The sequence below is a fragment of the Brachyistius frenatus genome, unplaced genomic scaffold (assembly GCF_029030835.1).
Source record: "Brachyistius frenatus isolate BFR_SWC_R1_liver_20210118 unplaced genomic scaffold, ASM2903083v1 Contig_20, whole genome shotgun sequence".
In the NCBI taxonomy this organism is placed as follows: Eukaryota; Metazoa; Chordata; class Actinopteri; family Embiotocidae; genus Brachyistius; species Brachyistius frenatus.
In genome coordinates, this window is record NW_027210619.1 from 3,387,478 (window position 1) to 3,401,488 (window position 14,011).

General features: G+C 41.8%; 1 protein-coding gene across 8 annotated transcripts; it reads right to left on the bottom strand.

Annotated features, from left to right (window-relative positions):
* Positions 1-1,544: 1,544 nt before the first annotated feature.
* Positions 1,545-13,639, bottom strand: esrp1 (epithelial splicing regulatory protein 1). Of its 8 annotated transcripts, XM_069696032.1 has the most exons (17): positions 13,530-13,639; positions 13,307-13,438; positions 12,686-12,844; positions 12,439-12,555; positions 11,932-12,043; positions 11,365-11,508; positions 11,103-11,157; positions 10,790-10,900; positions 10,524-10,656; positions 10,367-10,409; positions 9,348-9,667; positions 8,185-8,409; positions 7,831-8,083; positions 6,328-6,508; positions 4,917-5,058; positions 4,347-4,436; positions 1,545-2,923 (listed from the first exon to the last, which is right to left on the bottom strand). In XM_069696032.1, the coding sequence occupies exons 2-17, from the start codon at positions 13,436-13,438 to the stop codon at positions 2,789-2,791; spliced, it is 2,352 nt and encodes a 783-aa protein (XP_069552133.1). In that variant the 5' UTR covers positions 13,530-13,639; the 3' UTR covers positions 1,545-2,788. The 8 variants fall into 8 exon arrangements, with proteins under 8 accessions (XP_069552133.1, XP_069552134.1, XP_069552135.1 ...); XM_069696033.1 differs by having other exon boundaries at positions 10,790-10,897; positions 13,307-13,639; XM_069696034.1 differs by having other exon boundaries at positions 7,843-8,083; positions 13,307-13,639.
* Positions 13,640-14,011: the final 372 nt, after the last annotated feature.

Here is a 14,011-nt window from a genome sequence, read left to right on the forward strand (position 1 = left end):
TGGTGTGAATAAAAGAATGTGCGGCAAATGTTTGTGTCTTTCAAAAGATAATACATCACATTCTGCTTTAAATGTGTATATGTAAAACAGAACTGTCTGGAAAGTACTGGAGTTGGCAGGGAGCCTGAACCTGATATTTGACTACTATATGTGCTTTGGACCCTCCCGCTGACTTAAAAATAAATGCAACATCATTCATAATTTCTCAAACCATAATTTAGGATTAAAATATTACTGCAACAGAATTTAGCTCAAACTACAAAGTAGAAGTGGACAAACGATGTAATCACAACAAATTTAATTGTATTTTTATTATTTTTAAACCAATAGCGAATTAAAGTTCCCAAATAAGTGAGTGGCTCACAGGCAGCTAACATGCATTATATTATCATTGCGTTATGGTCTCTTTATGTTTTCCGTAGTTGGCTTTAATATAGAACAAAAATACACACTCACTATTTCTCAAGACTAACATAAAGGTCCCACTAACAACTAGACAATGAAACCCTGATACAGAGACAGGATTGTTTCACACCTTTATCATCCATGACATATGCATAGTTTAATTTACTTGTCTTGCTGCTTTATTTTCAAGTAAATATTGCAAGGAAACGATGAAATAAAATCTATTTCTGCAGATTGAAAAAACTACTATTCTCCCCTAAAATGATTAACAAACAAATCGGACTATTGTCTCTGAAGCAAAAAGAAAAAAAAGATATTTAACCTTCCCCTTTGATAGTTGTCAATCCCTAAAATCCCTAGGATTATACTTAATTGACTTTCATTTTTTTTTAGATCTAAACTATACTTAATCCACTCACTATGTGCAAATTGTAGTTTTAAACTAAACAAACATTTAAAATTCTGCTCAATCAACTGCACTTCTCTTAGGGTTTGGACTTTAAATAGCAAAGAAACACTTTTAAAGGATTCAAAATTAACTTTTTCTAGAACTGTTACTTCACTGTATGTACTTCACAATAACTCTGCCAATAGTGATAAAAGTTAATTAAAAAAAAAATATTTTGAGCTTTGTTGCACTGTTAGTAATGGTGCTGGTCTTCTGTTTTAGACAGTGTGTTTTTGTGAGTGGGAGAATGAGTGAGTGTGTTTAAAAGGGATAAAGTTGGGTGGGGTGCACAGGATCGTATTACACAATGCCAAATCTGCCTCGAGGGGGTCTGACATGGTTGTCTTTCTTCCTTCTCTCTTCCCACTTCCTGCTCTCTATTCTTCACTCTTCCACCCTGTGAAAAAAAAGGCCATCCTCTCACATAATGTCTTCAGTGTGTCCGAGTGACAATAGTTTCTTTGCTCTATGTGTGTGTATGCGGGAAACGCAGCGGTAATCACTGAGGAGTGTGAGGGAGTTTGAACGGTTTTGCCTTGAGCCACATTCTGTCATCAGACAACCCCACCTCTGTGTTTGTGCGCCTGCACTTTAAAACCCTCCCGAGCTACAGGCAGCACAATGAGCACACAGTAAAGTGAAATGAAATGCTTGGAACACAAATAGTGAAATCAAACAGCTCGAGGCGGGCAAACTTCACGTTATGTTTATTGTTGGGTTTTTTTTCAGCATGGCCGCAGCAGAATGTCCTCAGCAGGACGAGACTGTAGGATGTGTGTACAGAAACATGGACCACATACATCAAATTTTCAGGTCTTAAATGGCAAATAAATTGACAGGATACATGTCAAACATGTCCGATATTTCCTTTTCAACTTTCCAGTAGATCTACAAATGACCTGTTAAAAAACAGAAGAGGTATGTTGGACAGACCTCTGCAGAGGAACCATCATTTGTTCAATTATATTCCCCAATATCAGCGTAGATGGTGTAAAGAAGACAAGGAAAGAGTGGGGGACTGCTAAACCTTATGTAAAATATATATGAAAACTGGATGAACCATCTCAGCCTCTGGAGATTCACTCTGTAAACTGAGAGCATGTGACTGGAATCTGTTTGAACAATGCAAACCTGTGGTTATGTGACTGAGGACTGGGGCTGTCCTCTGTTCAGATGAGGCCAAAACAAAAAGCGAGATAACATTGTCATAACACAACATAAAAACACCCACACTGGGCACATGAGGGAGGAAAGAAGGGCGCTAATGTACGTGAGATGTCACATTTTTGTAAGTGACGCCTGATGCCAGAATCAGACTATTTGACAAACTCACAGTGTAACATATATGATATCATTCAAAGACACTGCTATTATATTCATCAGTAGTCTTATTGATTAGCAGTGCATTGATATTTGGCATTATGTAAACATCTCAAAGTTTTACTACTAACTTCTTCATGCACTAAAGCTTCCAATACAATCACTGTGTACTGTATCAAATGTATATAAACATTTAAAATGTACTCCATTAACAGATTAAGTCATAAAATGTATCAACACAGCCGTGCATAATACTCATTCTCATCTCTTTCACACTCGTACACACACATTCACTCTTCACAGAAAAGCTTAAAGAAAAGATTTAGCTCAATTGCGACTAGGTCATTCTTCTCTAGTTGGCTAGCAAATATATGATCATGATTATAATATCTTAACAGGTTAAAAAAAAATCTCTATAAAGCTTTTAAAATACACTGTGCAATGAGATAAAACTGCTATTTTTGGCTAAGGCCACAAAAAAATTTGGTATGAAATACATTAATTTCTGATCCTAAAGATATAAATAACACATCTAAAAAGACTATAAAAAAAAACAAAAAAAAAACATCTTTTACATATACCAAGTTGTCACATGACCTTTGTCTATGTGTGACCCTACAGCAGGGTAAGATCCAGGTACTGCCCACCTGGCTTGGTCATAAGAGCCGGGAGGGACATGAGGGGAGCATCGCCTACGCCGGACTGACCGATTAAACTGCTGCTCAGGAGAGAAAGGGACTCTGCGGGACTCTGAGGGGGGAGAAGGGGATTGAGGAAGGGTGAGAAAAGGGGAGACAGACAGGAGAGTATTATTCCTGTGTAAAAGTGTCAAACAACAAATTAAGAGCCCTCACACCAGCACCAGATGTTACCCATCACCTTCTCAACGGCCTGAGGGCTACACCTGTGATTACCCAGCTATTATACCATTACACTACAACACCACCAATTGACCATTGTCTACGCCCCGCCCCCCAGTTACTGTTGCTATGCAAGTCACGCTTTCCATCCTCACCCAGCTCACATGCAGTTTACAACAGAGGTGGGAATCATTTGGCGTGTTCAAATCACTTTTCAGTTCACTTCAAGGATTTGTAATCACTCATTATGTGGTTGGCTCACTTTTAACATCGCTGTTAAAATGTATTTCAGTAGGTACGACATTAACTGAGCACATCACCCTTCATACTTCAGTTTAATAGTGCGTTCAGTCTGTTGTTAGTCAAAGTTATTACATTCAGTTCAGCGCAAAATACAAGCACTGCACATAAGGTTAAAAGCTCAGGAGACTATTTGTAAAAAATACAACAAGATTTTTCTGTGGCTTTTAATATTGTGTTAATGTGAAAGTTTGGCAGTGTGAATCACATCTGAGCTGACAGCTGCTGAAAGCCACTGATTCACTCATTAACGGTGGTGACTCAATATAGTTAAGATTTGTTTGGTCGTGTACTGAACTCCTCCACTGACTGACAGGGCTGCTATTAAAACCAAACAGGCTCTGATATGGTGAAAGCTGCAGGTATTTTTCTAAAACACTTATTTTGAAGTAATGCAGTGCTATTATTGTAGATTAGAGCAGACAAACACACTGCTTACTCCGTTCTTTCCACCTCTGCTGTTGTGTTTCTGTTATTTGAAGGGTGAAGAAAACGACACCACAGGCAAACTCAGGAGATACCGAGTCGTGACTGTTATTAGAAACACCTTTCACACCGTTTCAGCATGTAGCGAAATCAAAGCTTGACAGCTTTGGATGCTAAGCTGTGGCTGGACAATCACAGTACTGGGAGGAGGGGGTTTAGAGAATGGTCACTTGGCTCTCTTTGCTTTCATTGTGTCCATTAAAGACTTCTTGAAAGGACAGAAATATAGCAGACAGTATCAGATAAAACCGACTCCCCGCCGAAATGATTCAAAATGAAAATCACAGATGACCTAAAATCCCCCAAAATTCCTCTAACCACTCATCCCAATCAAATGTATTCCCATTGTTGATGAAGATAGTAGAGAATGCCCCATCTATACCGAAAGTGTTGTGTTGAGCCAGCGGTACTACAACCCCTGGTGACCCGTCAAGACTGAAGCCATAGCTACAACCACTGTCTAAAATAAATCTGAGCCCTCAGCCAATCCTTACCTGCCACCTGCCTCAGTCACCTTAAATACACACCCATTCTTTGGGCTGCGTAAGCAATGTCCTGGCCGGGTCGTGAGCGTGCACATGCCCGTGGGCGTGCATGAAAGCATCCTCGGGAGCATACTGTGACATGAGGAAGGGGGTAGGAATGACAGAGACAGGAGGCTGAGACACACGTAGTCACAGACACTAACCTAAAAGCCACGTGGGCCTGTGAAATCCGGGACTGACATTAACGAGGAGGAGAAACGTTGTCAGTCCCAGATTGTATCTTCTATTTATCATAGAATTATTTCTCTTATTTCTGGGAATCTTCACTCTCTTCCAGGTCGAAATAACTTGAGCTCCTCCAGTTCAAGTTGAAGCAAGCAGCAGAGAGTGTGTGACAGAACAGGGAGAGGAGACAGGATAAACTAGTTTGATAGCCTCTGGGCAAACACAGTGGATGCCTGACAATACACACCCATAATAAAAAGAGATTTGAATACAACATTGGGATCCTACTGAGAGGTATGTGAACACAGAAGGAACAGAACATTGCCATGTATAAAAATGACGTGATTAAAGTTAGCAAGCAGACATTCGAAGGGAACCGTCTCTTACCTGGTATCCCTGCACTGCATTAATGAGGTCTTTAACTCCATTGCTGTTGTAGGTCAGACCTGGCATGCGCATCAACCCTCCTGGGGAGGACAGGGAGGAGGGGGAGGGGAAGAAACCTAAGGTGGTAGGTGAGCCAGGTGGACTGGAGAAATAACAAAGAGAAGGTACACAGAGACTGTTAAAGTTACATAAACACAACAAACACAACACATACGGGTAGATTCAGGACAATTATAAACTTTGGCTTCAAGCGACCTGCTCTCTCACAACAGGAGGGCTGATCGGGCAGAAACAGGTCACTTGATGTTTACCAAGTTCTCTGATTGCAGAGTTTTCAGTTATAACTACCCTTGTAGTTTTTGTCTTTACGAAGTGTTTCTCCTTTTCCACTATGAACTTGTTATTTATAGTGAATCTAACAGAATCAACTATGTAAACAACAACTGATCTATAATCAATTTGTTTCAAAGTATCCATGGCATTATTGCAGCCAATATGATTTAATTTGCAGCAGTTTTTGCTGAGCAGTTGCTGTATTTATTTCTTGTAATTTCTAGTTGTATTTACTGTCATTGTTATTATTGTTTTCCTGATGGTTGTGTCGTTACTGATGACTGTACAACGAATTAACCCCCAGGGATAATAAAGCCTTCCTTGAACCTTGAACAGTAAAAAAAAATTAAATAAAAAACAAAAAAAGATGGTGTCTGAAGGACTCACCAATATTCATAACACGTAATTTGTGTCAGTGAAATATTTTAGTGCACTCGTGTTTTTCAAGTTACCAAAATAAGAACTGTGAAACACAAGGCTCAGAAAATCAAATGTGTAAACAAAACCAGTTTCATTTATTTTTCACTTACTCAGCAGCACACAGCCCACGAGTAAACACTGTCTCACAGCCTTGATGTAGGCTGGGGAAGTCTGTTGGCTCTTAATTCATGATAGTGGTGTGTTACATTTTATGTGGTAAAGTGAGATTACCGTTTATAGTGACTTTGCAAACATTTCCAATTTGACAATTTCAAGTCAAGCCATTATAGGAGCAAATCAAAATGGATATATCCAATGATTATCTTGTTATATCACAGCCTTATTACAACACCAACGGGGTACAGCAGCTTTACCACAGAAAAATCATGTTCTTTTCATTCTGTCTTGGTAAAGTTTTACTTTTACCTTTGTGGTTTAGAACTAATAACCACAATATCTCTATTAAAAATACCTAAGCCTGTAACAAATTATGTGAGTATTAGTTATCTTTTTAAGATGGTAAGAATGAAAATTACTGACAAAACTTGACTATTTATTTGAAATAAAAATCCAGAGATCGAGGATTTGCAGAATTAAGCAGAAGCCTGTATTTTGAATGCCATAGTGTCTCTGTTCATGTGTATCTACCACTGTTTACCTTGGGTAGTAGGCTGTGTAGTTCATGTATAGCTGAGCTGAGGCAGGATAGTAGGCATGCCCCGGTGGCAGAGGGCGAGGGGTGAGCAACACCTGGCCAATGGGAGGGTAGAGAGCAGCAGCAGCCTCTGAGGGCAGAACTGCTGGAGCCGGGGAGAAGGCGTAGGATGGCGGAGATAAACCTGGAGAGCAGAGAACAGAGGGAGAGACCATAGTTTTAAAACCAGACAAACAACAACAGAAGTCCACAGGGTCAAGACGGTGATGTCAGGTCATTGTTTGTTTCAGAGAGAGGCGCTCATGCAAACTTGCAAACAATGACCAACATTGGTATTACTCAGCCCCTGACATGGGTATATGTATGTGTGTGTGCGTTAAAGAGAAAAAGTTTCTGTACACTGTACACTGCAAACATGAAACAAGCTAACTTTTTGGCTCAAAAGTCAAGTGAATCATCAGCTATAAGTCTCCACAGCATTTATTGTAGTAAAACAAGTTGAGGTAAGACCAAGTTTATATACAGTACAATGGTCCACGTCAGGTTAGTCATATCAGTAGTTTTTGGTGCTGTAATCTGAACACTGCAGTGTACCCACAATGTGTTTCTGGCTACTGACTTAGTATGTTGTTATATTGAACAGAGACTTGCTGTCTATGTAGTTTTAATCATAAAAATGTATGTTGTGTTAACACAACCTCTACAACCCACAGGTTTAGCTTTGAATCCCTGTGCTGTATCCCTTTCACTCATGTGAACATCTGCACTTTATTTTCAACATTTCATAAAAAACAGCATTTTTTTTTTTTAATTGTGCCTCTTTATGGAACCTAAGCGTGCACCAGCGCACATTTATGGTGAAGGACTACAGGCACGGAGAATAAAGCACATTTACGCACCAGCGTTCGGCTCTGCCCACCTTTTGCACAGCTTCTGATTGGACGAGCACGGGAGACGTACACACCTGTGGTGCGCCAGTCTACTGAGGCTAAATCCCACAACCAACACTATCCATCTGATAAGATTAGAGAGTTGTAAGCCATTTTGCCAATTTAAGGGCTAGTTGGGACTCGAGCTGTCTAGCTTACACTTTTCTAACCCTTTCAGATCTTCATGAATTACTTAAGCAATGGTAAGAATCAAGAATAAGTTACCAACATGCCACTGAAAAAACAAACTACAGTATTCAATCAGAGTGTGTGAACACAGGTGAGAGTTGAGAGAACAAACAGTTAACATGAGAGGTTTCTCAGTGCATGCAGATGTAATTTAATCATACTAAATTACAAAGAGATCACACACACACACACACACACACACACACACACACACACACACACACACACACACACACACACACACACACACACACTTTTAAATCCTCTGGTGAGACCAGTCGCCCTCCCACAGTTCTAGATTGGAGAAAAACCAGCAACCCTGCCCCCCACGGTAGGAGCCCACCTACCCTGCAGGCCCGAAGCAACCACAGCTCCCAGCAGCACTTACGTCTGGACTTACATGGCGGCGGGCTGAGCCCTGTCCCACTCCTGCTCCGGATGTGTGTGTGTGTATGCGCGTGAGAGAGCGTGCCTCCCATCAGCACCAGACCCATCTCCTCAGTGCTGCAGGGAAACACCTCCACGTAGCGGCTGTTCGCCCCACGTTGGCTGGACATCACATGCTTGTGAAGCCGCTGTGAGGCCTGAAGTGCCCGCTCTGCTGAGGTCATCTGGATGAAGCAGTCACCTGATGGACGACCCTGCAAACAGAGACGAGTCAGAAGTCGCTCTGCAACACCTGTGAATTTGTGTTAGAAAGCATGTGAGCCAGTAAGTGTGCCAGTGTGGCTGCTGCATGTACCTGCTGGTTGAGGACCATGTGCACACCATGTGGTCTGATATCGTGCGTAAACTCGCCCAGGAAGGTGAGGATGTCCTCTATGCTCGCTGTGTAGGGCAGCCCCCTTAGCCTCAGGCAGTCCCTCACACCACCAGGAGGGGGCAGGAGAGACATGGTGGGCAGCACTGACACCAGGGGGGCAGGAGCCACAGGGATCAGCGGGGCTGATGAGTACCTGTTCAACACCTGACATACACACACACACACTTTCAATTTACAAATACTCTGCCAAAAGCAAAGACTGTCAAATAGAAATAAAACTTAACAAAAGTAGAGAAAAGAAGAAACAAAAATGGCATTTTTAGTTGAATTTGGGTCCTCGTTGCTCCGAACTCCAGTGGTTTGCTGATTATTTGAGACGTTTCACCCAGAATCAGGAAAGCCCCTCTAGCATCATTTCAGAAAACACGCTTAGAACATAATATATTTAAACACCAAAACACATCCTTACTATTAAAAGTTAGTCACTGATTATACATCTATAAGACATATCTCAACAAAGCCAAGTCCACATTGGGTTTAAAGGTGTTGCAATGTCAGACAGGAGCTGGCTGGTTGCCAACAGGATGCCAGCATGTTTGTATTTCTGGAGCGGACCAATAAAACTCCTGATTGGTCTTGTATAAAAGCATAAGGATAGGCCTCTGCATACATATGTATGTGGGCAGAAAGATAAGAAAATTAAACCACATGTGTTCATCTCACGAGACAGAGAGAGCAGTGGAGGACAGAAAGACGCAAAGAGACGCAGAAAGTACTAAAGAGTAGCGAGAGTAACTATGTACCTACGTACTAAAGGGAAACATGCACAAACAATCCACCTTGTTATTCAGGTCCCCACCCATTAGCCCTGCTCCAATAATTCCTTTAGCTATCTGAGGAGATAAGGAACACGCCCATGTTACTCTTTACTGTGTGCCCTCACTAACAACGAATTCCTACAAACTGGGTTTTTGTCCTAAAAGGACAAGAAAAAAGAGAACAACAAACCTTAATTAATAATGAAAGGAGAAATGTAAAAGACGTTCTATAAGACAAAAATGAACACACACAAATAAACACTCTGCACAAGTACATACTGTACAAAGAAGCATCCCACCATCCAGGTGAACGGCCTGACGTACCTGTTGCACCTCTGCCGCTGTACTCTTAAAAAGTTCAATATATCTCTTCCCCAGGATCTCCTTGTGTTTCTTCAGAGCACACTGAGCGTGTTCCTCACACGAAAATAAAACAAAAGCGTCACCAGTGGGACGCCCGTCTGGGTAGCGAACAAAAAGGATGCCATCCTTCCCTCCGCTGACAGGACACGTCTCTTTGAGGCTGTCCCCCGGCGTGAAGAAGGTGAGCACCTGCTCGTGTGTGGCGGTGAACGGTAGACCTCGCATCCTCACTATGATCTGGTCCTCACGGGACAGAAACATCGCTACCTCATTGGAGGTACCTGACACACACACACAGACACGGACACACGGACACACACGGACACACCTTTAACCAAAAGTGTCATTTTTGTAATGTGTTACATTTTTCTTCCAGTTTGGTGTTGTTTGAATTTACTCTTCAATTATTGATGAGACTGAAGCTAAACTTGACTCCTATCCCCTCATGATGATTTTGAGTTACAGTACAAACATTTCATCTTCATGATGATGTAATCCTTTCTGTCTCCTCGGCGGCCCTCGTCGAATGAGTAAAATCTTAAATATGCAGACAAAATGACTCTGTGATGACTTGTACCTTGTTGACTAATTTGTTGCCCTCCTAAAAGGCCATGGTACCGTGAAAAAACAAATTGTATCACTGAGTCATAACACTAAAGGTGACAATGGGCTGAAATACACCTAATGGACCTGGAAATAGTTTTTAGGTGCTGATAAATTTTCACATTCCAAAAATCTGTTTTAGTAAATGCATGAATAAAAAAAACAAAAAAAACAGCCAAACAGCTGCGGGCATCTTCTGTCTGTCTACACTGCACTATGTGAAAGGGGAAAAACATCTTAAGGATAGCAAAATAGGAAGTTCACTGGAGAAACACCAGCAAAGATCTTCCAGATTTAATTAAAACAAAAACAATACAACTTAATGTCACTATCTGTGCTGCTGTTAAATATGCAAATATAGGGTTATATCTTCTCACCTCCAGCTATCTTCAGGAAGTCCTCTCCTGTTGCTTTGTAAACCTGCCGTTAAAAGGGAAACGAGGTGCTTATTCAAGATGATTCAGGTGTGATGGGAAAATAAATGGGTTATCAGATTAAGTCGAGGTAGTGTAGTTCAAGTTCTAGACAGGGCACCTCTATGTATCTGTTGCCCATATGGTGTTTGTGTCTCTGCAGCGCCAGGTCTCTGTGTTCCTCACTGACAAAACGAACGAGAGCTTCTCCATTCCTCCTCCCCTGAGCATTGAGACACAGCGCAGCCCCTCCTCTGAACAACACAACGTATGGAGGGTTAAAGCACTCCGAGAGCCGAAGGTCAACAGCAAGTTTCAGAGTCGCATCCAGTACATGATGGCGACTGGTGTATGAATGAGCGTGGCTTCACGAGATCAACAACATACTTGGCAATGTTGAGGCCTCTGAAAAATCGAGCAATGTCCTGGTCAGAAGACTGCCATGGCAACCCTCTGGCTCGGATCACTGTGTTGTCGCACACTTTCTCCATCTTACTGCTGCACATTCTCACTCACACACACACAGAGAGAGAGAGAGAGAGAGAGAGAGAGAGAGAGAGAGAGAGAGAGAGAGAGAGAGAGAGAGAGAGAGAGAGAGAGAGAGAGAGAGAGAGAGAGAGAGAAAGAAATTAGCTCAGTGGGACTCGCAGTTGATTTCAGAGGACAAAAAGAATGTTTATCTTGATTAAACGTTACTCACCAAGTGCCGCTTTCAAACTTCTCGCTGACTCGCTCCGGGTTAGAAAATGTGTGGCCTGAAATGGGAAAGCAATGTTTTTCAAAATTAGATAACCGTCTTGAAATCACAAATGATAACATAAATAAAAAAGCAATTCCCTCCAGGGATGCCAATGACATTTTAATATCAGTCAATCTGCCAATTTTTATCTCACTAAGTTTTAGTTTGTTACCATCTCAAAATTTCCCGAAACCTGTTGTTTTACTTTTAGTCTCATACTCACAAAATTGCTCAGAAAGCAGCGCAACGACAACGCTGGCCATCAGCTGGACCTGCTGCACGGCCACTTCTGCAGGCAATATGGCTGCAGGATCCGGCATGGCCGAAGGATCCCACATAGTGGGCACATCAACGGGGATACTAAGAGCTGAGCGGGAGGCAGTTAAGGAAAGCAAACCTGAAACTATTGTTACTTGTGTAGAGATGGGTGTGTGAAAGGTGAAGTGAAAACGTGCACATCTGAATGAGAGTTAAAAACTGAAGAAGAAAAACCAGAACACACGGTGAGAGACGTGTTCCTGTACAAGTGGGCGTGTTGGGTTTGTCCTGTTGGCCAAACACACTCTTTCCCCAATAGCTTACGAAGGTGCTGCAATGCTGTCCTTATTTGCATTTCAAAACCTCTAGCCCTCCTGTCAACACATCTGGCTTATAAACTTCATGTGTGTTTCTGAGTGTAATATGTGCACACAAGATTAGTTTGAAAAGAACAAAACAATAGCCTAAACTAACTAAAGTAAATGACATGACTGTAAATCTAAATATAAACACGTGACATGTTAAAGGATACACTCCACCATTGTGTGTACATTCAACGCCTTGAGGTCAGATGCGGGGAAGTGCTTCTTGAACTCCTTTCGAAGGTCGAAGAAGGAGTGGAAACAGTCTGGGACCAGAATGTTCTAGAGAGGGAAGAGATCGGATAAAGGGATGTGAACAAGTGGCCAGCTAACAGCTGCCATTGTATAGCTCTCATGCCCATGTTTGCTCAGGCCAGTAGAGTATGCATCGCTTTCTTTATGGCAAAAAGTTTTAAGACACGTGGGAGAATGTCATCGGCCTCATTGTGTGACGGGGGTTTAATGTGCAGAAGTATGGTATGTGCATGGGCGTGTGTCATTGGGCTGGTTTGCATGAGTGCCTCTGCTGTAAGATCAACTTTCGCACCGTAACATTAAATTCACAGTGCTGACACAACACGTCCCTTTGTCTCTTGTGTGAGCGCCCAAGTGCTCCTGCAGCAGAGAGCGGAACATCCGTCCTGGCTGCAAAGCCCTTCATCCACCGGCTCGCTCACCTTGCTCGCAGCCTCGGGGTGAATCACTTGACGGATGTGGAGCTGCCCGTCTGTGCACAAACACACCGACGTGCCTGCGCCCGCGCTGTTCACCTCATTTGTCAGTTGTAAATAAAACTGGAAACACAAATGCCAAAACATTTAGAGGAGAAATTATAACGTTCATACCATCACATTTCAAGCCTGAATTGTAATAATAACGACTATGTAATAAAGTGTCTTTCTTGTGATTTAGAGACATTATTACCAAGTTTAAAGCTGCGTCAACACTTGTTGCTGTGGAGACGCAGTCTGCTCCAGAACCAGTCTCCTCTTCCACGCTCTCCTCCACCACATCCTCCTCTTCTTTTTCTTCTGTCTCGTCAGAGAGGTCAGGCTTAATGAGGAGCTCATTCACCCTGCCCAACTGGTTCCCGAGAAGAAAAAAAAAGAAGAAGAAAAAAAAAGTCAGTCGAAACAGTAGCCTACGTAGAAACTCATAGGCTGCGGGACCATATAAGAACATTAATGTCTGTTAATTATTAGTACAAATTCTATATATTGATGAACAACAAGAACAGGAGTCTTGACATCTTGCACATCTTGCATCAAGAAAAGATGACATTTGTCCTCCACTGAGTAACTTCTGAGCCTATTTTCAACTTATAGATTAACTTTAAAACGTGTATAAAGAGAAAACCTACAAAACTCACCTGGCTCGTCAATGTATTTACAAATTAAAACCTTAAATATTTAGGCTATTTTTTGTTCTATTTCCGCATGAAGTTCAGTTCACCTGTCCATTCTTTACCACAATACATTTCCTGCTTTGGAATAACGATACTTAGGAAATAAAAGGCCTAAGAAGCGGTCCACATAAAAGTTTTACCTTCTTGTTCTTTAAATCCACCAGCTGCCAAACCAACCGCACGAGCTCCTTCTCGTCGGATCCCAGCAACTCTCCGCTCGCGCCAGATGTGGCGGTGAAAACCACCACCAGGTAATCTACCTGCGCCGTCATCTGAACGCAAACACAGCCGCCAAAAAAAAGACTTATTCTAACACCACACAAAACCTAAAGTAACAAAAGATACGCCGGAGATGAGTCGCACACGGGAGGCGAGAGGTAGAAAGACTTTTACTGTGACACCTGAGCGCAAAGGTGAGTTCCGTAAATCCAAACTACGTTTGCTTAGTGAAATTTTACGCGAAACCTCCCGCAGTTACCATCGCGGAGTAATGGCTGAACACTCCCCGATTTTGTAGGGAATCTACCTGTGTGACCACGTGACTTTCTACCTGCCCCCTCCCTCTGTCAGGTAAGATAAGGACGTGGCAGACCATGGAGGGCAAAAATATAGTCACAATTTTCGACATCATATTTTGAATACTCAATGTATACCAATTTACAGGCCTTTTTTTTTTTTTTTACACAGAAATACACTTATTTCAGGTTTAATATTTAAATAGCCTACATTTCAACAGCATTAAAACAAAAGCAGTCTCACAATATTATTGTAAATTTGTAATTTTTATTGAAATACAAAAAAACCCCGAAATAATGAACGTATAAGTTATAAATCTGTTATGAATT